The 26,237-nt window shown below is 44.2% G+C and overlaps 1 protein-coding gene across 3 annotated transcripts in view; it reads left to right on the forward strand.

The window, feature by feature from the left end:
- PDE8A (phosphodiesterase 8A) overlaps positions 1–26,237 on the forward strand; it is a 2,216,737-nt gene that overhangs the window by 943,676 nt on the left and 1,246,824 nt on the right. For all 3 annotated transcript variants that reach the window (XM_069222557.1, XM_069222555.1, XM_069222556.1), the window contains exon 6: positions 9,679–9,767. In XM_069222557.1, the coding sequence (XP_069078658.1) occupies positions 9,679–9,767 (89 nt within the window). The remainder of the gene's footprint in view (positions 1–9,678; positions 9,768–26,237) is intronic.

Here is a 26,237-nt window from a genome sequence, read left to right on the forward strand (position 1 = left end):
AGTGGCTGCAGAAGAAGGCTTGTGGATTTCCCCCTGAAAATGGCATCAACAAAGGGTTTGCAGTGCTAAACTCAGCAGCTTCCTAGCTTTCAGGAACAGGCAGACTTGAATCAGAAAACCCAATTTTTCAACACCATTTTGGCATTTTACTGGGGCATACCCCATTTTTGCAATTTTTTGTGCTTTCAGCCTCCTTCCAGTCAGTGACAGGAATGGGCATGAAACCAATGCTGGATCCCAGAAACCTAACCATTTCTGAAAAGTAGACAAAATTCTGAATTCAGCAAGGGGTCATTTGTGTAGATCCTACAAGGGTTTCCTACAGAAAATAACAGCTGAAAAAGAAAAATATTGAAATTGAGGTGAAAAAAACATCAATTTTTCTCTACGTTTTACTCTGTAACTTTTCCCTGCAATGTCAGATTATGGAAAGCAATATACTGTTACGTCTGCTGGACTCCTCTGGTTGCGGGATATATAGGGCTTGTAGGTTCATCAAGAACCCGAGGAACCCAGAGCCAATAAATGAGCTGCACCCTGCAGTGCGTTTTCATTCTATACCGGGTATACAGTAATTCATTTGCTGAAATATAAAGAGTAAAAAATTGCTATCAAGAAAACCTTTGCATTTCCAAAAAGGGCACAAGATAAGGTGCTGAGGAGCAGTGGTTATTTGCACATCTCTGAATTCCAGGGTGACCATACAAGCATGTGAATTATAGGGAATTTCTCAAATAGATGTCTTTTTTACACACTCTCCTATATTTGGAAGGAAAAAATGTAGAGAAAGACAAGGGGCAATAGCACTTGTTTTGCTAATCTATGTTCCCCCAAGTCTCCCGATAAAAATGATACCTCACTTGTGTGGGTAGGCCTAGCGCCCGCGACAGGAAACGCCCCAAAGCGCAACGTGGACACATCCAAAATTTTGGGAGAAAACAGAGGTGTTTTTTGCGAAGTGCCTACCTGTAGATTTTGGCCTCTAGCTCAGCCGGCACCTAGGGAAACCTACCAAACCTGTGCATTTCTGAAAACTAGAGACCTAGGGGAATCCAAGGAGGGGTGACTTGCGGGGCTCGGACCAGGTTCTGTTACCCAGAATCCTTTGCAAACCTCAAAATTTGGCTAAAAAAACACATGTTCCTCACATTTCTGTGGCAGAAAGTTCTGGAATCTGAGAGGAGCCACAAATTTCCTTCCACCCAGCGTTCCCCCAAGTCTCCCGATAAAAATGATACCTCACTTGCGTGGGTAGGCCTAGCGCCGGCGACAGGAAACACCCCAAAGCGCAACGTGGACACATCCTAAATTTTGGAAAAAAACAGAGGTGTTTTTTGCGAAGTGCCTACCTGTAGATTTTGGCCTCTAGCTCAGCCGGCACCTAGGGAAACCTACCAAACCTGTGCATTTCTGAAAACTAGAGACCTTGGGGAATCCAAGGAGGGGTGACTTGCGGGGCTCGGACCAGGTTCTGTTACCCAGAATCCTTTGCAAACCTCAAAATTTGGCTAAAAAAAACACATGTTCCTCATATTTCTGTGGCAGAAAGTTCTGGAATCTGAGAGGAGCCACAAATTTCCTTCCACCCAGCGTTCCCCCAAGTCTCCCGATAAAAATGATACCTCACTTGAGTGGGTAGGCCTAGCGCCGGCGACAGGAAACACCCCAAAGTGCAACGTGGACACATATTAAATTTTGGAAAAAAACAGAGGTGTTTTTTGCGAAGTGCCTACCTGTAGATTTTGGCCTCTAGCTCAGCCGGTACCTAGGGAAACCTACCGAACCTGTGCATTTCTGAAAACTAGAGACCTAGGGGAATCCAAGGAGGGGTGACTTGAGGGGCTCGGACCAGGTTCTGTTACCCAGAATCCTTTGCAAACCTCAAAATTTGGCAAAAAAAACACATGTTCCTCACATTTCTGTGGCAGAAAGTTCTGGAATCTGAGAGGAGCTACAAATTTCCTTCCACCCAGCGTTCCCCCAAGTCTCCCGATAAAAATGATACCTCACTTGCGTGGGTAGGCCTAGCGCCGGCGACAGGAAACACCCCAAAGCGCAACGTGGACACATCCTAAATTTTGGGAGAAAACAGAGGTGTTTTTTGCGAAGTGCCTACCTGTAGATTTTGGCCTCTAGCTCAGCCGGCACCTAGGAAAACCTACCAAACCTGTGCATTTCTGAAAACTAGAGACCTAGGGGAATCCAAGGAGGGGTGACTTGCGGGGCTCGGACCAGGTTCTGTTACCCAGAATCCTTTGCAAACCTCAAAATTTGGCTAAAAAAACACATGCTCCTCACATTTTTGTGGCAGAAAGTTCTGGAATCTGAGAGGAGCTACAAATTTCCTCCCACCCAGCGTTCCCCCAAGTCTCCCGATAAAAATGATACCTCACTTGCGTGGGTAGGCCTAGCGCCCGCAACAGGAAACGCCCCAAAACGCAACGTGGACACATCCCATTTTTTGGAAGAAAATAGTGCCTACCTGTGGATTTTGGCCTGTAGCTCACCCGGCACCTAGGGAAACCTACCAAACCTGTGCATTTCTGAAAACTAGAGACCTAGGGGAATCCAAGATGGGGTGACTTGCGGGGCTCGGACCAGGTTCTGTTACCCAGAATCCTTTGCAAACCTCAAAATTTGGCTAAAAAAACACATGTTCCTCACATTTCTGTGGCAGAAAGTTCTGGAATCTGAGAGGAGCCACAAATTTCCTTCCACCCAGCGTTCCCCTAAGTCTCTCAATAAAAATGGTACCTCACTTCTGTGGGTAGGCCTAGCGCCCACGAAAGGAAATGGCCCAAAACACAACGTGGACAGAACATATTTTTTCACAGAAAACAGAGGTGTTTTTTGCAAAGTGCCTACCTGTGGAGTTTGGCCTCTAGCTCAGCCGGCCCCGGGAGGGGGGGGGCAGAAATGCCCTAAAATAAATTTGCCCCCACGACCCCCGGGAGCGACCCTTGCCTACGGGGTTGCTCCCCCTGCGTGACATTGGCGCCAAAAAACAAATCCCCGGTGCCTAGTGGTTTCTGCCCCCTTGGGGGCAGATTGACCTAAAATCGGCCAATCTGCCCCCAAGGGGGGCAGAAATGGCCTAAATACAATTTGCCCCCCAGGGGAGCGACCCTTGCCTGATGGGTCGCTCCCCATCTCGAAAAAAACAAACAAACAAAAAAAAAAACACAACAAGAAAATTTGCCCTGGTGCCCTGAGGGTTCTGCCCCCCCCCCTGGGGGCAGTTCGGCCTAATAAAATGGCCTAAAATAAATTCCCCCCCCCCCCCCCCCCCCCGGGAGCGACAGGGGAACTGTAGCCTTGGACGAGATCATCTCGTCCAAGGCACAGAAGGGGTTAAGAGGGTTGGAGCAATGTATCCTGCTCCAGCAAGAAAAAGACAACATTGTCAGTGTTGGACATAACCCTTTCTACAGGGTTATTCCCCAAACTTTTTGCCTTCCTCCACCTATTTTTTTGCATCCACCTATGAATGTGTGAGAGTCCTTGAGAAAGAATGAGGGAGTTCCTGGGGTTGTTTATAACTTTCATGATAATTTGGGTATCCTCCACATACACATGGTATGTTGTGAGAGTCCAGTTTGTCAGTTTATGTGTATATATATATATATATATATATAATATATTGTGTGAGTGTTATTTTTTTCTTCACGTCATCGCTAATGGCATGGTTACTGACATCTCCATTGACATCCCTGAAGACATCATCCGGTGAATGTATTTTTATAAACGTTTTTGAAATTTAAAGCTATATACTACGGTACTGCATAAGTTAAATTCCTATTCTTTCTGTACTACTGAGTGATACTATTTCTAACATATGTCATCTGATTTACAATCCCATTTTTAAAGTGGGTACTATTTATCAGTGTACTAGCCTCTACACTGATACATGTCCTCTGCTGGTGTATGTATATGCTACTGCTTTATGACAGTGTGAACTATTTAGTGAGACTTCTCTACACAGTGATGACTGAGTATAGTTCTGTTTTATGAAATACCAGTTTCCTTAGACCTGTCAGTGTAGTAGATGTTTACAACAGACTGACCTCTCTGCTTACACCTTTCTCCACGATGAAGAGTCATTTTACTAGTGCTTTGTCACACAGTAGTCTGTCCGCTTACACCTCCCTACTGGTTGTATGTCGTAGTGGTTTCTGTAAGTCTACAATTTGTACTAAAACCTTTTTTCAGGTTCAAATGGTGTTGTGATTTGCAATAGAGTATCCTATACAGTTAGACATTTTACTTTTGTCATTAGTGTTTAGAGTAGTGGTTTAGAAGGGACAAACTATACATTGAGAACTGTCTCTTAGGTGATAATTGAGTATACTAGTTGATAAGGGTGCAGTGAGAACCTCTCAACTGTCTTCTTATTTTTAAAAAATATACATGATTTTATTAATTATATTGAGGTTTACTTTGGTGGATGATTTCATTAGTGATGTCATTTGACATGTCATCAATGATGTCACTGACCATGTCATCAATGATGTAATATGTGAGATGACAAGCAGTGTATTGCCTCAGTGTAAATTATAGTTAGCACAGGTAAGTATAACTGATGTATTTCTATAGTTTTGTACGTCTAAAATCTGAGCCTAACTATAACGTTCCTGTTTTTTCAGTTAATTTCTAAGGTTTTTTAATTCTATTTCCTAAACTATAACGTCCCTTTAACCTTTGTTTTGTTTTTTCAGTGTGTGTGCGTGTATGGGTGTGTGTATGCGTGTGTATTATTATTATATATATATAAATATATATAAAAACTACTGGCTGTTGCTGGGGTCCTGGAGAGACCTCGCCAGGGCTATAAAGCATTTTTTTTTTAACGTCGAAAAATCTGCAGATCTGGATCCCTTTTCTTTCAATTAGCCACTGTGTGGGTCAGGTCCCGGGGGTTTAATAAAGAAGGGGGTGCACTCAAGGTCACTTTCTCGCCAATCCATTGAATGCCCTGGCAAGCATTCCTTTTTCCGTCCAGCCCCCTCCTATAACAACGCTAATCCTGCATTAAGTCAATTAATAGAAAATATGTCTGAATTTAGCTTTTGTTTTCCATAAAGTCTTCGCTTAACGAGTGTCCACTGTCTTTGCGTGCATATCTAATTGGCATTAGCACCTGTTTATTTCAAATCTATGCAATTTAAAGTGAATTTTTCCAAATCATACCCAATGTTGCCAATAAAAATGTCTATATCCCTTATGTCTAAATGTATATATCCCCATCAGAACATCGCCTTGCCCCCACCCTTTCCGATGTAATAAGGCAAAATCTCTCCATATTAGTTATTCCAAGGGAAACAAACAAATGCATTTTCTTTATTCTGCGGAGTCGTTTATTCAAAATAAATAAAACAAATAATGGCTTTAGTTATGATATGCTTGCTTTACGTAGAACTAAAAACTCCTGATAGAAAAGCCCCACAAAGGTTAGTTTGACGTTCTCTTGCCACCTGGAGTTAGTACCCCAAGGAGTTAAGTCTCCGGACGTACCCCACTGATCCTTAAAGCAGTAAGGGTTGTAACAGGCAGTGGCTCGGGTATCTGAGAAAAAGCACTGGCGAGTAGAATGCGTTTAAAAAAAAAATGTAAATAAGGTTTGGTTTCATGCCTTTTATTGGGCTAGCAGAAACGTGATGGTAAAAAGCCCAGCTTTTCATAGCATGGACTACCAACAGCTCATTCTGGTGCCAGAGGGCCCGAGCTGCCATGTGCAGAGATGATTTGTGGGGGGTGGAGGGCAGGGGCCCGGGATGCTGATTCAAAAGGTATTGGATGGGTTGTTTGTGTTATGAATTCAACCCCAGGACCTGGCCCACCTGGGGGGGCATATACAAACAAGCGCAGGCATTTTGTTTTCAAAATTTTACCATGGATTCGCTGTAAAATTCTTAAAAGTAAATGTTTTTGGCCTCCACCACAGGTCTAGGTGTCGGGGTATTCCTACCACGCCTCCTTTTTTCTTAGGACTTCTACAAGTCCCAAGATAGCTCCCAACACTTCCTGGTTGAAGTGTTGGCAGCCAATCAGATCTCACCATGTTGTCTGTCAGATCCGCGTACTCTACGCGTCCCTAGATATCTATATTTATTTTTCCTTTAATAACTTGAAAACTATGGAAATGATTTACATCAAAGTACAAAAATGGCTGCTCTTTCTTGACCAAGAGCTCGTATTCTACCAAATGTGTTTTTGTCTTTTTATTTGACATTATTGAATATAACCACATTGTATAACAAAAGTTAAAAATACTAGTGAGGAGAACATGTACACGGAGTGTAGTAAATCAAAATACAGCATTGACATTTACAAGTTACAGTAGAGGGAATTCATGGCAGTACAGCGCTGTTAATCCGCCTCCTCAGTAGCCCGTACCTCCGGGAGTTAGGTGTTTAGCCCCCATTCCCGCTAAGATGGACCTAAGGTCCCTGTCCAGTGCATCATTTTGACTATTGTCTGTAAGGTCTAGCCTGTGATAGCTAATCCAGCTGCCCCATTGTAGGAAGTTGGCTCTGTATATACTATTTTAAAGTAAGAAGTAGTGTGAACAGAGTCCAAGGGTTCCCCTTAGAGATAAGATAGTGGCAAAATTAGATAATTCCTATGCTCTCTTTTGTGGTAGTGTGGTCGAGCAGTAGGCTTATCAGAGGGAAGTGTTAAGCATTTGTTGTACACACACACAGGCAATACATGAGGAACACACACTCAAAGACTTACTCCGGGCCAATAGATTTTTTATATTGAAAAATATTTTTCTTAGTTTATTTTAAGAACCACAGGTTCAAGATTTGCAGTAAACACTTTAAATGCAAGGTACTTCACTTAAATACTTTAGGGATTTGAATAAAAGCAATATCATATACAGTCTTTGTAAAAATGTCAATAAGCTATTTTCAAAGTGGACACTGTGCAAAAATCAACAGTTCCTGGGGGAGGTAAGTAAAGGTTAGATTAGGAGGTAAGTAAAACACTTACAAGTCTCAGTTCTGGAGCATAGGCAGCCCATCGTTGGGGGTTCAAGGCAACCCCAAAGTTACCACACCAGCAGCTCAGGGCCAGTCAGGTGCAGAGGTCAAAGAGGTGCCCAAAACACATAGGCGCCTATGGAGAACAGGTGTGCTCCGGTTCCAGTCTGCCAGCAGGTAAGTACCTGCGTCCTCGGGGGGGCAGACCAGGGGGGGTTTTTAGAGCACTAGGGGGGGGACACAAGTAGGCACACAAAACACACCCTCAGCGGCAGAGGGGCGGCCGGGTGCAGTGTGCAAAGCATGCATCGCGTTTCAGATAGGCAACAATGGAGGGACCCGGGGGTCACTCTAGCAGTGCAGGCAGGCACGGGGGGGGCTTCTCAGACAACTGCCACCTGGGCTAGGCAGAGGGTCATCTGCGGGTCACTCCTGCGCTGAAGTTTGGTTACTTCAGGTCCTGGGGGCTTCGGGTGCAGTGTTGGTTCCAGGCATCGGGTCCCTTGTTACAGGCAGTCGCGGTCAGGGGGAGCCTTTGGATTCTCTCTGCAGGCGTCGCTGTGGGGGCCCAGGGGGGTCGTCGCTGGTTACTCACAGGCTTGCAGCCGCCGGAGAGTCCTCCCTGAGGTGTTGGTTCTCTGAATCTCGAGCCGGGGCGTCGGGTGCAGAGTGTGAAGTCTCACGCTTCTAGGGGGAAACATGCAGTCTTTGAAAGTTGCTTTTTTGTTGCAAAGAAGTAGCTGGTTTTGAACAGGGCCCTGTTCACTGGAGATTCTTGGTCCTGTAGCCCAGGGCAGTCTTTGAGGCTTCAGAGGTCGCAGGTCCCTGTTGGATGCGTCGCTGATTGCAGGTTTTCGAAGTTGGAGACAAGCTGGTAGGGCTGGGGCCAAAGCAGTTGTCGTCTTCCTCCTTCTCTGCAGGCTTGTAGGTCAGCAGTCCTTCTTCTTTCTTCAGGTTGCAGGAATCTGATTTCCTGGGATCTGGGGAGCCCCTAAATACTGAATTTAGGGGTGCGTTTAGGTCTGGGAGGACAGTAGCCAATGGCTACTGTCGTTGAGGGTGGCTCCAATAAACCCTACTTTACCCCAGTCCAATCCGCTCCACCCCAGTTCAGTCCATCCTGCGCACCCCACTCCAATCCATTCAGCCCACTCCTTTCTGATCCAGTTCACCTCACTCCAGTCTAGTGAATCCAGTCCATCCTACTCCAATCCAAGCCACTCCAGTCCATTCCAAGCCGCCCCACTCCAGTCCAATTTAATCCACCCCACTCCAAACCACCCCATTTCAACCCTGTCCTCCCCAACCCAATCTACTCCGCCCACCCCAATCCAATCCACTCCACCCCAGTCCTATCATTCGAAGTTCATTTAACACACCCACCCCAGTCCAGTCTGATCTATCCCACCCCAATCCACTCCACTTTACCCCATTGCAATCTACACCACTCAAATCCACCTCATCCGGTCCATCCCACTGCATACCAATCCAATCCACCCCACTCTACTCCAATCCAGTCCACCAGACCACCCCAATCCGCATCAGCCCACTCCACCGAATTCTACCCCACTCCACTCCACACCACTCCACTGTGCTCTACTTCACTCTCTGCCACCTAACCACTCAACTCTACAACCCGCTTCTCATCTCTTGGACAGTCTACTCCACCAAACCCACTCTACAACACTACTCCCCTACTACACTCTGATACTCCATACCGTTAACTTTAGCCAAGCTGAAAACTGGTGTACAACATGGTCAAAACACATTTCAAAGCCAATAGCTCTTGTGCAGGTGAGACCTATTCGCTTGTGGCACCTGTTTCTTTTTTCATTGGGGGCTTTGGCGGGAGCCCCTTCCTGAGCCAGTACTAGCCCTAGGGACCCCATCACAAGCGCTGAAATTCATTTAAAGGGGAGGTAGACGTGTGGTGCCCCTACCCCAGCCAGTACCGGCCCTGAGGACCCCACCCCCCTGGGTTGAAATTAATTTAAAGGTCAGGGTGGTCAAGGGATGTCAAGCTCTGTTGACGTGTACTGGAGCTTAGCTCAGCCTAGGAACAACCAGCTTTCTTACCATGATTAAGCCGTTCAGCACCAACTGTAACTAGCATTGACGGACTCCTCTTGCCATCTCCTAAACTTGTATTGACACCATGATCTGATTATAATTCTGTAACGGATCTATATGGCTCTGTAGCTGATACTGAAAGTGAGGAAAGTTTAGGTGGAGAGGGCAGCTATACAATCAAATCAATCAGTCCTGACCCTAGTTTTGTTTGCAAGGATACAGATGATGTGCATCCTCTATCATTTATGTGTTGGAATGTTGCAGGCCTGCATCACAAGCTGAATGCTCCGGAGTAGCTTCAGCTAGTGGACACCTTCTATGTTTTATTGTTCCAGAAAACCTGGCTAACTGATGCAGTTTATAGGCCTGGTTTCAAAATTACATTAGAAATCATGTATTGAAATATGAAATACTTAATGTTTTATAAACTTCACTCCTCCCTGCTCTTTACTATACAAATGATCTTCCAAACCATAGCATCAAAGACAGCATAACATTCCCTTTTCAATATGGTCAAATAATGTTCTGAACACATCAAGGTGTGAAATTGATGTTATAACCTAACTGTTTGGATATGTTTGTTTTGTGTGGATCAGCCTGTTTCTTTTTCTTTTTCACTTAATAGAGATATATTGAAAACTCCAATATCATGGCCTGTTACAACGAACTTATTCAGCTGGAATGGGGTGAGGTGCTTGCACGATTCAAACTAAGGTAAATCTACAAATGCCTTTCTTTATTCCCATTCTAAATAACGTTCCACCTCTCTTGATTAATTTCATATTTCAGGCTTTTGGAAGTGGAATTTAAGAAAAAGATGTCCAATAACAAGTTATTTTTAATGTAACTTGACTGCCGTAAATAACGATAGCCGCCAAAAAAGCTAAAATTGCTGAAAGTACACCATACAAAGCAAATGGATAGTGCATGCCTCCTGTTGGGGTTTATTGTTGATTTGATGGATTTGTAAAAAAAAATAGCAAGAAGTCGATGGGTTGGCTGGCTAAGGAGAGTTCCAGAAAACAAAAGGGCCTTCAAACCCACCCTCCCCTTCGCCGGGATGAGGAGGGTTGGAAATGCAACCTGGCACAGTGTTAACAAAACAAAGAAACCTGCCCAGCAACGCAGAGCTTGCGGCCATGGAGGGTTTCCTTTCCCTCACCCCCTCTATCCACTGCTTGCTTTGCCCACAGAGAAATGGGTTATGCTTCTTTCCTGCCTTGCTTAAGGCCTGAGTATTAGTGTCTAGTCACCCTACCTTCAACCTTGATTAAAGGTGGGAGGATTGCACTTGTATTCTTAGATTATTTGTTTCCTCTTCCACGCCTTTCTAAAGGACTGGGAGGGTTCATCATGCCCCTTCTGCATGTGTGGAACAGAAGCCAGAAATGACACTCTAATTTAGCCGCTCAGCACTTTTTTTTTTTTTCCTTTCTACTAGCCCACAACCACTGGTGTTTCCCAGAGGTGTGGGATTGCCTATTGTTTGTTCTCTCCTTACTTTGCCTAGTTTGGAGAAGGGGTTAGTGCCATTATACAAACTAATTATTTGTATTTGAAAAGGCTATGTTTGTGAAGGTGGCACCAGGGCAGGGGTCGGCTATCCTAGTCCTCCATTACCTCATTCTTTTAAAGCTGGAGTATGGCTAGGAAAGAAAAATAACCGTTCTGGTGCTGCCTTGTTCTTTATTAGGAACACACCAAATCTTCCTGCCCTTTGAAGTAAAGATGTATGGAGCCACCCTTAGACTCGTCCCGTCTCCAGCAACCGCTGCTGCCGTCTCCACATTCACTCGAATCTCGAGAGCTCCATGTTTCGGTGTCAGGATTCCAATATGGCTCAAGTATAACATTAGTATATAGCTTGAATACATTATCTCTTTCTTTATTTTTGTTTTTTGAACCCTCAACAAACAACATTTATATAACAATAATAAACAAAATTTTAGCAATCATGGAAACTAAACATACTAAACCAATAAAGCCTGTGTACACAACCCAGAAGCACAAAGCATGACATTTCACTGAAACTCAGTTCATACATCTGGCTTCAGATTCCAAGGTAAATATTTTTCCCGGGTGGATCTGCACACATTCACAATCCTCTTATCCATGGGGCGTTATTGGACATTAGAAAACCCTAATACTTTTTTCGGGAGATCCTCTACAGGACCGATCTATTCCCAGAACCTTCCTCACTTTCAACCCCTGCAAGACTCTTCTCTGGTATATTTAACATTTTTGCCATATTCCACCAACGACCCCCATCCACCATTTCAGCATTTCCACAAGTTTTAGTGACCCTCACCGGATCACTAAAACAGGCATCACCTTTTCTTACAAAAGTACTTTTTTTTTATACATTCTAAATCCCTCGGGTGTATCGTTCTTTGTTTGGTGGCTTTGATGGAGTCGTACCTGTTCTTCATTTGTACCTGACCCAAACCAATTTTCTCGCACTTATCGACACCACCACACCCTCTCTTGAAACCTTATCCCGTACTGAACTGACCAACCATGCAGGAAATAGAATGGAAGTGGGTTTGCGACCTCTTAACGCTTCAAAGGGGGACACCTTAGTCAAAGAGTGCTGTGTAGAACTGTAAAACCATAACATGGTTTTAACCGCTTCTTCTGTATCACAATTATTGTTCCTAGCCCATTTTATACAACCCCCTACTACTCTATTCATTCTCTCAACCAAACCATTGGTTTGGGGATGATAGAGGGAAACTCTTTAGGTTCCTAATGCTCGATTGTTTCAAGAAATTTTCCATCTCAACATTGACAAACTGAACTCCGCTGTCAGAAATGATAGCTTCTGGAAAACCTTCACGCATGCAAATATCCTTCAGGAAACCCACCGAATTGGTTGCAGAAGGTGTGACGCAGAAACGTACTTCTGGCCATCAGCTCTGATAATCCATCAGAACGAATGCATACCTCAGATTGCGAGGAAGAAAAGTGAATGGGCCAATCATGTCCATACCCAACTTCACCCAAGGTCTCTCTAGAAGATCTATAGGCTGTAAAGATGGAGTGCTAACCTTTAACCCTTTCTCAGCACTGTTGCAAATCACACACCCTTTTACCACAGCATCCACATCCTTATCCATAGAAGGCCACCAATAGTGCTCATTCAGTCTCTGTTTTGTCCTAGTTGTCCCACAGTGACCTTCACGGGCAGAATTAATCAACCCCGCGCGAACACCATTCGGTGGAATACACGTCTCACACCTCAAAAGCACCCTATCCTCAATAGAGATTTCTTCTGCAATTTTACAAAATGGTTGCACAGACCACATCAAATTTCTCTCTTTCGGCCAACCATATGTCACATATTCCCTCACTTTGGCTAGTACTTCATCTTTACTTTCAGCTTTCTTCCGGTCAGCTTCACTAAAAGCTTTACATGTGGGTAAATCCACACTAGCAAAACAGTCCTCCTTATCTTCTTCATCCCTCATCTCAACCAACTCATCGATTGGTAACCTATAAAGAAAATCAGCTCTTACGTTATTTCTACCTGGTAAGTCCCTAACTTCCAGATCATATTGCAAAAGTTTCGTGGATAGACGTGCAATGCGCGGGGTAGTGTAAATAACCTTGTCACCTCTTAAAATATACATGAGGGGCTTATGATCAGTTAGGATTACGAACCGCCTTCCCCAAACATAACATTTTTCACTTGCCCATACACATGCAAGAAGCTCCTTTTCAATACCCGAGAAGTGTAACTCAGCTTCTCTTAAAACCCTTGAAGCAAAACTGTAGGAAAATGCCACTGTTGGCATGGTCACCCCCCACTTTTTGCCTAAGTGTTGATGCCAGCTGTGATTGGAAGTGTGCTGGGACCCTGCTAACCAGGCCCCAGCACCAGTGTTCTTTCCCTAAAACTGTACCTTTTATTTCCACAATTGGCACAGCCCTGGCACACAGGTAAGTCCCTTGTAAAAGGTACCCCTGGTACCAAGGGCCCTGTGGCCAGGGAAGGTCCCTAAGGGCTGCAGCATGTATTATGCCACTCTCAGGGACCCCTCACTCAGTGCATGCACACTGCTTTGCAGCTTCTGTGTGCTAGTGGGGAGAAAAGACAAAGTTGAAAGCCATGCCACCAAAACACTGCCTGTGGCATGGGTAAGTCACCCCTCTAGCAGGCCTTACAGCCCTAAGGCAGTGTGCACTATACCACAGGTGAGGGCATAGCTGCATGAGCACTATGCCCCTACAGTGTCTAAGTATATTTTTAGACATTGTAAGTACAGGGTAGCTATACTTAGTATATGGTCTGGGAGTTTGTCATGACGAACTCCTCAGCACCATAATGGCTACACTGAATACTGGGAAGTTTGGTATCAAACTGATCAGCACAATAAACCCACACTGATGCCAGTGTGGGATGTATTGAGAAATGCGCACGGAGGGCATCTTGGAGATGCCCCCTGTATGTTAGCCCAACTACTAGTGCAAGGCTGACCGGTCTGTGCCAGCCTGCCACTTCCAGACGAGTTTCTGACCACATGGGGAGAGTGCCTTTTTTCACTCTGTGGTCAGAAACAAAGCCTGTCCTGGGTGGAGGTGCTTCACACCTCCCCCTGCAGGAACTGTAACACCTGACGGCAGGATGGAGCTGCCGGCTAGTGGAGCTGCCCCCCCCGACAAGCCCCCACTTTTGGCGGCAAGTCCAGCGGGATAATGATAAAAACAACAAGGAGTCACCCCCTCAGCCAGGTCCACCCCTAAGGTGACCAGAGCTGAAGTGAGCCCCTCCTTGAGAAATCCTCCATCTTGCTTTGGAGGATTAGGACCAATAGGGGTAGGTATGTGCTCCCCTCCCAAGGGGGAGTGGGCACAAGGAGGGTGTAGCCACCCTCGGGACAGTAGCCATTGGCTACTGCCCTTTACCCTTAACACACCCCTAAATTTAGTATTTAGGGGTGACCCTGAACCCCGCTCTTCAGGTTCCTAACGACCTCACAAGAAGGACTGCTGAGCTGAAAACCCTGCAGAGAAGAGAAGGAGAAGATAACTGAACTGGCCCCAGCCCTACCGGCCTGTCTCCTGCTTCGAAGACCCTTCAGCCAGAAAGGGACGCTTTCTACAGGACCAGCGACCCCTGAAAATCCTCCAGGGGACTGCCTGCAACAACAAGGAACAAGAACTCCCGTGGGCAGCAGCTCTGCCCAACCAAAAGAAAAGACATCCATCTTTAAAGGGACTCCCACCTCACTCCAGAAGCGTGAGTCCCCACTACTCTGCACCCAACGCCCCGGCCGGTGTCCAACTATCCAAAGAGGACCCCCAGGCGACTCCGACGACCTGTCCACACTGGGCTGATCTCTCTGCACCCACACGACAACGCCTGCAGAGGGAATCCCAAAGACCCCCCTGACTGAGACTGCCCGGGCCGAAGATATCCGATGCCTGGAGAAGCACTGCACCTGCAGCCCCCAGGCCTGTGAGAAACCGACCACCGGTGCAACAACAACCAGCAGGCGGCCCTCACCCTTGCCCAGTCAGTGGCTTGCCCGAGAGGCTCCCCTGTGTCCTGTCTGCAGCGCCTAAGCGACCCCCAGGTCCCTCCATAGAGCTCTATTGAGAACCCAACACCCTGTTTGCACACTGTACCCGGCCGTCCCCATGCCTGTTAGGGTGTGTTTTTTGTGCCTACTTGAGGGCCACTCAAGTACTCCTCCAAACCCCCCTGGTCTGCCCTCCGACAACGCGGGTACTTACCTGCAGGCAGACTGTAACTGGAGTACCTCCTGTCTCCATAAGGCGGCCACATTATTTTGGTTCCTGTTTGACCGCTGCACCTGACCGGCCCTGTGTTGCTGGTGCTGGATGCTTGGGGTTGCCTTGAACCCCTAACGGTGGGCTACCTATGCCCTGGAGACTGAACCCGTAAGTGTGGTACTTACCTCTGAAACTGTACTGTACTTACATCCCCCAGGAACTGTTGAAAATTGCATTGTGTACACTTTTAAAATAGCTTTTTGCCATTTTAATGAAAACTATGTGCATAATATTGAATCTATTCAAAGTCTTAGCTATTACTATGTAAAGTACCTTTCCTTTAATGTACTTACCTGCTAAATGCAGCTTGTGGTTCTAAAAATAAATTAACAAAGGAATATGTTTCTATATAAAAATCTATTGGCCTGGAGTTCAGTCATTGATTGTGTGTTTTTCATGTATTGCTTGTGTGTGTGTACAATAGATGCTTAACGCTACCCTCTGATAAGCCTAACTGCTCGACCACACTAACACAGCTAGAGCATTAGTATTATCTATTATTGCCTCTGTCAAGCCTCTTGGGGAACCCCTGAACTCTGTGCACACTATATCTCATTTTGATATAGTATATACAGAACACTAACTAATGGTTATCACACCCTGTGTTGATTCCTGTGTTAAAACTACCCACCGTACAAACCGTACTTGCTGGCATCAACAGTGATAGTACACATCAACTGCGGATCATAGAAAGATAACACTTTGGTATTCATCATTTCTGATTTCACCAACTCAAAGGTGTCCTGACTATCCTTGCTAAATGCAACACTGTTATTTAACATATTAGTTAAATTCTCATTTTAGAAGCATACTTAGGAATATACCTTGCGTAAAACTCGCACAACCCTAGAAAAGAGCATAACTCCTCTTTGTTCTTGGGAGAAGGACATCCTCTGATTGCCTTGACCAAATCTGGTCTGGGTTTGACTCCTTCTGAGGATATAGCATGCCCTAGTAACTCAATTTCTTTCCTTCAAAACTCAGTTTTCCCCTTTGACGACTACACCATATTCCTCAAAAATCTGCAAAACTGACCAGAGGATGACATCATGCTCTTCTAGTTCTTTTGTGAAAATGAGAACGTCTTCCTGAAATATCAAAACCCCCTGAAGATCCTTTAGTAACTGAGTCATAATCTGCTGGAACGCCGAAGCCACCGAAGGCAGACCAAAAGGCATTCTACAAAATTGAAAACTGCTGAAAGGTGTGTTAAACGCTCCTCTAGCACCACTTGGTGATACGCAGATGCCAGATTGATTTTCAAAAACCACCCCGCACCATTAAGCTCTTCTAAGAGGTGGTTGATTCTGGGAAGAGGAAAAGAATCAGTCTAGATTTCCTTATTTAAACTTCTTAAGTCAATACACAAACACATCTCCCCATTACGTTGTTACAACAATGGGTGACAACCAAAGACTCCATTCAACTGGCTCAGTCACCCGACTCATTTGTAACTTCACCAGCTCCTGCTTAAGGTCATCTTTCAGACTGAAAGGGACTGACCTCAGAGTGTGCTTTACGGAAACTGTTCCTTGTTTGACTTTAATTCTGTGTTTAAATCCCCTGATACAGCCTAATGTACCTTCAGATGCTTTAGGGAATTCTTTGTATAGACTCTGCACCTCTGATACATCTGATTCTTTAATCACCATCACCTGTTCACTAGTACCAGGCTTAAGCACCATTCCAAAGAGGCCCTGATGGAACCATCCAAGAATAATAAGACATTTGACCGCCACTAAGACCTTACCATGGATCTCATGCCTCTTGAATTCGAAAGTGTCCTCGAAGAATCCCTCAAGCTCTATCTTTCTGCCTTCATATGAGACTGAATCTCTGTCTGGAGGAAACAGCCTCCTAGATCCCCACGTTCTCCTAAATAATTCTGAAGACACCATAGTAGTGCGTTCTTCTGAGTCCACCAGCAAGTGCAAGATCTTATCTCCAACCGCCACCTCCACATAGGGATCCACACACTCACAGGGATCACTTGTCACAATACCCTCATTCATCACAACCACAATCATATCTCGGAATTCAGATTACAATTGCTGATCTGAAACAAGATCAGCATCAGAGATATTGTTAATTTTTGTTTGCGCTGCTCTGACACACCTTGGCAAAATGACCAGTACAACCACACCCGCGACATACCACAGCCCTTGCAGGACAACACTTAGAATCTCTCCCATGCAGTAAATTGCCACATCTAAAGCATATATTAGTTTGTTTAAAGAATTGATTGTTCACATTTTTGTAGTCTTTACATGTTGATGCCATGGTTACGGCGTCGGCACTCATGTTCTCTAGAATGTGATGCGAGTTCCTTGAGAGCAGCTTCTGTATGTTCAACACGCTTTGCAACTTTGATAACTTCTTGAAGGGACGGGTCCCCCATAGTGAGCAGCTTCTGCTGTATGCGCTTGTCAATACAATGGCCTATGAACTGATCTCTGATCAACTGATCATGAAACACCCCAAATTGGCACTGTGAGCACAACTTCCTTAGTGCACTAATGAAGTCATCTACTGATTTGTTGTGTGATTGCGACCTTTTGAAGAACTTGTGACGTACAACCACAAGACTAGGTTGTTTGTCAAACCTTAAGCCAGCTTCTTTAAAGCTTCCTGATTTTCGTCCAGCTCTTCATACTCACCCAGCTGTACATCCAGGAGCTGTTTTAAGATCTCTCTTCCTTCAAAATCCAGAGTGCATCAAAATATTTTTTTTTCTTACTGGCCTGAAACTTGAAGAACCAATGGCCTCAAAATATGTTTCGAAAGCATCTAGCCGTTGTCGCCACAAAACTGGAGGGTCATCTGGAGATTCCAACAAGGGAGGTGGAGCAGGAACAGACTACATGACGCACAACAATGCAGATTAAGTACACCCAATCCCGAGCAAAAGAAAAAACACCCAAAAAAAAAAAGAAAATTGAAATTGAGTCTTGAGCTGAGTGTCCGTTAAAACAGTATAAGTGTAATTATTAATATATATATATATATGTATTTTTTTGTTTACTTTGATTGAAAGTCATTACCCAATCATGGGCAACGTGCATGTTTTCACTCATAAAATGTGCACATAAGCGTAATATCAGCTGATGCACAACAATAATAACTGTAGATGTTTGAAGTTGCCTTTAAACTGTTTAAGCTGTGCACATCAGCGTAATTGAGAAATCCCACTTCCCAAAATGTGGGACGGTTGCGCTTACGCCGTCTAAGCTGTGCACATCAGCGTACTTGAAAGAATGCAGCAAATTCCGTTGCCAGGCAACTAGAAACTTCGTCGTACATGCCGTCAGCACCAATGTTGGGAGGCATGTGTGTACCGCTTGCGCTAAAAATATTTGGAAGTACTTACGATATCGGCCAGCAGGACAATCAAAAAGGGCGTGTTCACACTGCCAGACGATCGTGCAGAAGGAAGGGGCATATCCACCGGTGAAATCTCTGATGGTCTTTCAGGAAAAACAACATGTGAGATTCTCAGGTGGCTCCAAATGCTCGTTGACAAAAATATGTTGGGATATATCGATCACGGGAACGCAGAAAGTAAGTAACACAAGTATTTATTTGTAGCTTGAAGTAAAGATGTAAGGAGGCACCCCTAGACTCGACCTGTCTCCAGCAACCAGAGCTGCCGTCTCCGCGTTCACTCAAATCTAGAGAGCTTCAGGATTCTGTGTCAGGATTCCAATACGGCTCGAGCACAACATTAGTATATCGCTTGTGTACAACATTATTGTCAATGCTGCTTCTGTTGTGTGTCAACATTACTCTGCACCAATGAAGTTCATTCCTTTATTTGAGACCCTGATGCTCTTCAGTAGTCGGGACCACAGACGCTCTTGCTGCAACAGTTTATTAGTTTGTTTGTTCCTGATAACATTCATTTTCATTACTGATTAAGACCCATTCTTGCGCTCTGTAATGGATGACTACATTTGTATTCAGTATTAACCACTCCAGTTGAGTGTCCTTACTGCCTGATAAAATTTAACCTCGTTGAGGGTTTTAAACATGCTTTCATCAGCGGGGTTGGTTTGAGGATGGGAATAATAGCTCAGAATTACGTGAATTAAAATGTTTTTACTTTTAATTTGAACTCCTACGCTCTTCAGCAGATCAGGTTTTAGCAGTGCCATATTGAAGTATACCTGGTTGACGGTCTAGTCATTTATCAACGTGGCAACCCCTTCAATGCTGCTTAAACATAAAAAACGCACTGCAGATGCACATTTATTGTATTTGCTGAGGACATGCAGTCACTATTTCTCGTCTCTTTGAAAATTACACTTGCTTCCTGTCAGAAAACAGTTGTCTTTAAAGTGTTGACCATTGTATATACCTTCTTTTTTGGAAACAAACCAGAATATTTGGCCAAAACATTTTCCTGGTAAACACCTGGTAGACGTCTGCTTGAGAAAATACATGTTTAATGGCATGTGTGGCTGTAGTTACACATGCTCTGCATAATCCTGCCATCTAGTGTTGTGTCCAGAGTTGTGCAGGTTGTTTTTCTTCGAAGAAGTCTTTTGAGTCATGGGGACGAGTGACGACTCCTCTCCGTGATAATGCGCATGGGCATTGACTCCATTGTTTGATTGTTTTCTCTCTGCCGTCAGGTTCGGACATGTGTATCTTTGCTCCGTTTGTGACTCCGTCACAGTTCAATCTTCAGTCCCACTTCCAATCCCTTCTACAGATATTGTTTACGTTCTCATTTTTCCATCTGTGCTCCGACTCCATTTGACCACCTTCAGGGCCTACCTTCGAACTTCATCCCACTTTTCCAACAATGCCTAACCTGTAATGGAATGCACTCCTTTGTGGTTCTGCCCATGATGCCATGCATATTACCCTCACATGGACCAAGACTCGGTGTGCAGCTTGTGCTTGTCTCTAGACCACAAGGAATCCGACTGGAACGCATGCAGGTCTTTCTGATCAAAAAAGACACTTCAGGAAAGTAGAGCTTGTTGCTTCGAGATGTGTTACAGAACCACTGATGACACTCCTGTTATATTCCCTGAGGTGCATGCCCAGCAGCAGCCACCCATTGATGAGGAGGATGCCTTACCTGTCAACAAAAGTTCTGGCTCCGAGCTCAGAGTTTATCTTGAAATGGAGGACATTACACCAGCTCAACCTGTGAGTACGGCACCCCATGCTCTCTAGTTCAAGCTGCTCAAAAACCCTTCAGCACTTCTGGTTGCAGAATCTGAGGTCCCTAGTCCACCACTGCTGTCTGACCATGGTCGGCACCAGAAAACTGCTGCGGAAGGCCCGCTGTCAAATCCAGTGCCAAAATCACATTTGAAGCCGAAACCTTCAGCATCAACCTCCTCGGACTGAGACCAGTAATCAGTACTGTCTCAATCTTCGGTGCTGGGATGATATTCTAATTCGACCACCTCTACGCCGAAGGCACCTTCTACCTCCAAGCTGAAGTCTTTGGAGCCAAAGACTTTTTGAAGACAAAAATATCAAAATTGAGCTCCAAGCCCACTCCTGATCCACAGGTGGAACCTATTCTTCACAAGCTGCAAGAAAAATTACTCTCACCAGAAAAAGATCCGCATCCAAATTGAGACTGGCCAAAGTTTCCTCTCTTCCACCAAAGAAAAGGAAACTTACCATTGAAGAGGTTTTGGACATTCCAATCCCTCCTAAAATGAAGACCATAGACACGACTACCAGCCCTGCCTCCCTGCCACGCCCCTCACCACCTTCACCATTTTCACCTCCACCATTACCAGACTCTCCTTCACCACCGCCTCCTCCAGGAGACCTGCTCGATATTTCACCACAGGGGTCACCACACTCAGATATTGATTTGTATGGTGGGGTCACAAGGAGATGATCACTGGGACACTTAAAACGCAGATCCTGACCTTTAGCCTGCTCGTCCTTCTCCCTCTGAGGGTGCTACCTCTTATCAAGAGTTTATAGGTAGGGCTGCAGCTTTTCACAATATAGAGCTACATAAAGAGCACCTAGAGGATTACTTCTCCTTCGATATGTTGTCCACAATATATGGGCTATCGAGTATCTACCCATGTTAAAGTAAGAATTGTCATACCAATGAAATATTTTAAGACCCTAAAAGGGCTAGGGTTGTGACATCCAGGGTAGATAGAAAATATAAACCAGCAACATCTGACCCTAATTTTATTAAATGGCTGTTGCCACCAGACTCACTAGTTACTACCACAGCACTCAAGAGAGCCAACTCCCAAGCGACTGGAGACACATAGGCTCCAGACAAGGAGAGCAAAAGAATGGACACTGCAGGAAAAAAAGTGGCAGCACAAGCTGGCAACCACTGGCGTATTGCCAAGTCACAAGCTCTACTAGCACGCTATAAGCACGCCCGCTGGGACGAAGTGGAAGAAATACTACAGTACCTCCCAGAGAACATAAAAAAATGTGGTCAACAGTTTGTTTCGAAGGGACAAATCATCTCAAATACCTCCATGCGGTGTGAACTAGATGCTGCAGACACCGCAATCAGGGGAGTGAACACTAGTATTTTACGTTGGTGTCATGTCTGGCTTAGAATCTCTGGGTTTAAATCTGAGGTCCAGCAGTCTGTATTAAACAAGTCTTTTGACAAGGAACACTTTTCCGGTCCTTAGGTGGACTCTACATTAGAGAAAATAAAGGAGGACACTGAGACAGCGAAAGCCATAGGAGCGCTTTGAACACCTACTTCACGTGGGACTTTTCATTGGCCGGCTTACTATAGAGGCTTCAAATCTACCTCATTGGAGGCATCGCACCTCCAAACAAAAACAACCTCTGGGTTCCTACTTAAAGGACTAGTGCTGTAGCTTCTTTAGAGGTAATAATGCCAAAGGTAGAGGTAAGGGTGCCACCCCCTGTGGAGCTACACCTTCTCCCAAGCACTGACTACCATATCCTACCCCCAATCAAATAACACCTATCAGAGGCAAACTACAGCATTTCCTTCCAACCTGGCATTCCATAACATACAAGTGGTTGTTAGCCATTATCTAACATGACTATATTCTGGAGATCATTACCACCTCCCAAATCCCAATATTCCACTTCGCGCTCTGTCAATCACCAGATCCTCGGGGTCTGTGCACGTTCACCACGGAATAGCTCCAAGACTCTGATAGATAAATCACAGAGACTGAGAGCATTCAAGAGGGGCAGAGGGGATTAGGAAGGGAACAGCCGGGAAGGAGACCTGTAGTAAGAAAAAGGTTAGAACACACAATATGAAAATTATATCTCCTGAAATCAATACTAGACTATGATTCTAAGCCTAGTCACTGTGAAAACATGAACAATCTAAGAGTTAAGTTTAAAATTACTAAGTTTCAAGATGGCCGGATACCTGTAAGGGAATCAAGATGAATTAAATGAAAACTTTCTTATTCAAGTACTTTCCTTTACATGAGAATCAGAAAAAACATTCTGACTAAATTTTAAACCAGTCATATAAATCCTGTTTTGAGAATGTATACTAGGACCATACAATATTGCATCTAGAAACTCTGGCCTTCTGTGTACTCTTAAAATGTTTCAAAACGAATTGCGCATATTGCAGATATATATATATATATATATATATATATATATACACTCAACACCATAAAACGATTGTACACCATGAATAACACAATATGGATTCAGGAAACAAATCACATAACTTGTCAACTCGAATATTACATAATAAATATCTTAGAATAGTGGCATACAATAAACAACATGAAATAAACTTGAGGAGAGAATCGTGCGTCTTGCCGATTCGAGTGTCACCATGTAAAATACCAAGAAATGGTAGTACGCAATGAATATCAAAGTCAAATCATCATTAATCGAATTGCACGTCTTGCCGATTCGTAAAACACAATGTAAATGTCAAGAAATAACAGCTCACAATAAATAACAAGATCAAAGTACAATGAAACGAATCGCGCTTCTTTTGCCGATTCTTAAGCTACCATGTAAATGTCAAGAAATGGTAGCGCGCAATGAACAACAAAGTTAAATCCTCATGAAACGAGTTGCGTGTCTTGCTAATTCGTAAAACATCATGTAAATGTCAAGAAATAGTAGCGCCCAATGGACAACAATGTTTAAACACCATAAAACGAATCGCGCGTCTTGCCAATTCTTAAGCCACCATGCCAATGTCAAGAAATTGTAGCACGCAATGAATAACAAAGTCAAAACTTTATGAAACAAATCGCACGTCTTGCCTATTTGTAAACTACCATATAAAAGTCAAGAAATTGTAGCGCGCAAGAAATCTGTTACTCATTTCAGAATTAAACCAAGAATATGAAAATTCTCAATAACAGTGTCGGAACAGTCGAACCACCGTCTTACCGCCTGGAACAATGATCACCAATGAAGGATGAAGGGCAGAAGACTGGAAGATCCAAATAGGCCGCTGGGACAGGAGCTCAGGAAGAAGCTGCTGCTCTGCACTGGGACCTCTGAATAGTGAGCACTGGGAGTTGGGCTGGCTCTCTTTTATAGAGTCTTGGCCCAGCCCAGAACCACGCCCAGGCATGTTGCAAGGAAAGTCTCTGGAAGGACCTGGAAAGGGGCCACACCCTAACAAAGTCTGAAAACCTGCAGCAATACATTGCAAAGGAACAGTATTTGTAAGCATATTAAAAATAAGTTTTCAGGATTGAACTCTGCAATGCAAAAGGTTAAACCACAACATATCAGCACAATGCATAAATTACGTTGTTTTGAGAGTGCTGGATTTTTGCATTTTTGTCGCCAATAGAGAGTGTACTGCTCTGGTGTTGACAGTACTCCCCTCTCCCAGACGCGCTCTAGGGCCTGGTGTGCTTGGATTAAGACGATGAAAGCGTCTCACAAGTACTGGAGCATGAACATCAGATGCGGAAACCCATGAGTTACTTTCAGGACCATAACCTTTACATGAGATTAAGTACCATAGATTACGCCCTCTCAGTTTAGAATCCAACACTTTTTTGACTTCGTATTCTTCTTCCCCTTGAACTAGAACAGGAGCTGGATGAGGGTGGACCTTTTGGACTGCCTTTTTCAAGAGGGAAGTGTGGAACACTGGATGAATCCGTAAGGATCTGGGTAATTGTAGTTTATAGGTCACCGGATTGATTTGTTGAAGGACAGTATAAGGACCTATGAATTTGGGGTTAAACATGTGCTTCTTCTTGAAGTCTATATGTTTTGTGGAAAGCCACACTTTGTCACCTGGTTGATATTGCGGTCCCTCACAATGTTTCTTGTCATAATGCCTTTTATATTTTTGTTTTGCTTTTTCTAAATGCTGTTGAATGAGTTTCTGGGTTTGATGTAAATGCTGAATGGTTTCTGACACAGCTGGAGTAGGAGAACTTTCTTGAGGAATTGTGATGGGCAAGGTGTCAGGATGATAGCCAAATAAACCAAAAAAGGGTGTAACGCCAATAGAAGTGTGGAATGAGTTATTGTAAGCTAACTCAGCTAACCAGAGCATAGATGTCCAAGAATGAAGTGCCTTTTCAGCGTAGGCACGTAGGTATTGTTTCAAAGTCTGATTTAGTCTCTCCGTTTGACCATCGGTTTGAGGATGGTGACTAGTAGATAGCGTAGATGTCACTTTGAGTGTTTTACACCATGTCTTCCAGAAATTGTAGGAAAATTGTGACCCCCGATCGGAGAGGATAACCTTTGGCAGTCCATGATAACGAACCGCTCTGTTCAGTAAAATAGTTGCCAATTCACTAGAAGTGGGCAATTTTTTACAGGCGATGAAATGTCCATATTTCGTGAGACTATCTACTACCACCAGAATTACTGAATGCTGTTGAACCACTGGCAGACCGGTAATGAAGTCTAAAGAAATGTGCTCCCATGGACGACTTGGGGTTGGAAGTGGATGTAACAACCCTTTTGGTTTTGAATAACTTGTTTTAATGCGAGCACAAACTTCACAGTTGTTTACCATTGCTTTTATATCTTTCGTTAGGGTAGGCCACGAAAAATAGCGTTGGATCAGTTCAAGAGTTTTAGGAGTACCTGGGTGACCTGCCGTAGGTATAACATGCAACCAATGAAACACTATTTTGCGAAGTTTGGTAGTGGGTACGAACAAACGAGCGTCATGAAAGGGTAAACTTTGCTTGATTTACCTTTTGGGTTCTGCTTGGGCCCATGTTTGCCATTTTTCAACAGTGAAAGAGTTGCGGATTTCTTCAAAGAAATCTTAATTTTCTATGATACATAGAAACTTGTCAGGAGCAATGATAGCTCTGGAGGCTTGAAATGCAGGCAACGTGGTAGACTCTTGACGGGACAAGGCGTCAGCCTTGCGATTATCTTTACCAGGCCGGAAGGTTACTACAAAATCAAATTCGGCTAAAAAAAGCATACAGCGTAATTGCCGAGGGGTCAAAAGTCTGGCGGAACTCATGAATTGAAGATTACGATGATCAGTATATACTGTGACAGCGTATTTGGCACCCAACAAATGATGTCTCCATTCTTTAAAGGCGTCGCGAATCGCCAGAAGCTCTTTTTCAGCACTGACATAGTTCTGTTCGGCTTCGTTCAACTTCCGAGACATATAAGCTACAGGATGAAGTAGACCAGTGTCTTTATTTCATTGTGATAAGACGGCTCCTATTGCTACATCTGAAGCATCAGCTTCCACTATGAAAGGTTGATTCGCATCAGGATGAATTAAGACTGGGGCAGTGGAGAAAGCTTCCTTCAAAGTCGAGAAGGCTTGATCAGCTTCTGGGGACCATACAAACTTTTATTTCTTTCTTAGTAGCTTAGTGATTGGAGCCACTGTCTGGGAGAAATGAATTATGAACCTCCGGTAAAAATGTGCAAACCCCAGGAAACATTGTACATCACGAACAGTCTTTGGGGTAGGCCAATCAGATATGGCTTTTACTTTCTTTTCTGCCATCACCATACCTTGAGGGGTAAGAATAACCCCTAAAAACTCAACTGTGGTAACATGAAACTCACACTTGGTTAGTTTGCAATATAAATGGTGTTTTCGAAGGGCTGCTAGAATTTTCTTGACATGTTGGACATGTTCGTTTTCATTGTCTGAGTAGATCAAAATGTCATTCATGTAGACTATGGCAGATATGTCGAGGTACTCTCTAAGAACGCCATTCAAGAAAAATTGAAATGCTGCTGGAGCATTACACAGACCAAAAGGCATGATGGTGTATTCAAAAAGGCCATATCTTGTCTTGAACGCTATTTTCCATTCGTCAACCTCTCTCATTCTGACCAAATGATAAGCACCTCGAAGGTCGAGCTTCGTGTAGATTTTTGCTCTCTTTACTTGTTCCAATATGACCGGAATTAGGGGTAAAGGATATTTATTCTTGATGGTGACTT

The sequence above is a fragment of the Pleurodeles waltl genome, chromosome 3_1, assembly GCF_031143425.1.
Source record: "Pleurodeles waltl isolate 20211129_DDA chromosome 3_1, aPleWal1.hap1.20221129, whole genome shotgun sequence".
NCBI classification, from domain to species: domain Eukaryota; kingdom Metazoa; phylum Chordata; class Amphibia; order Caudata; family Salamandridae; genus Pleurodeles; species Pleurodeles waltl.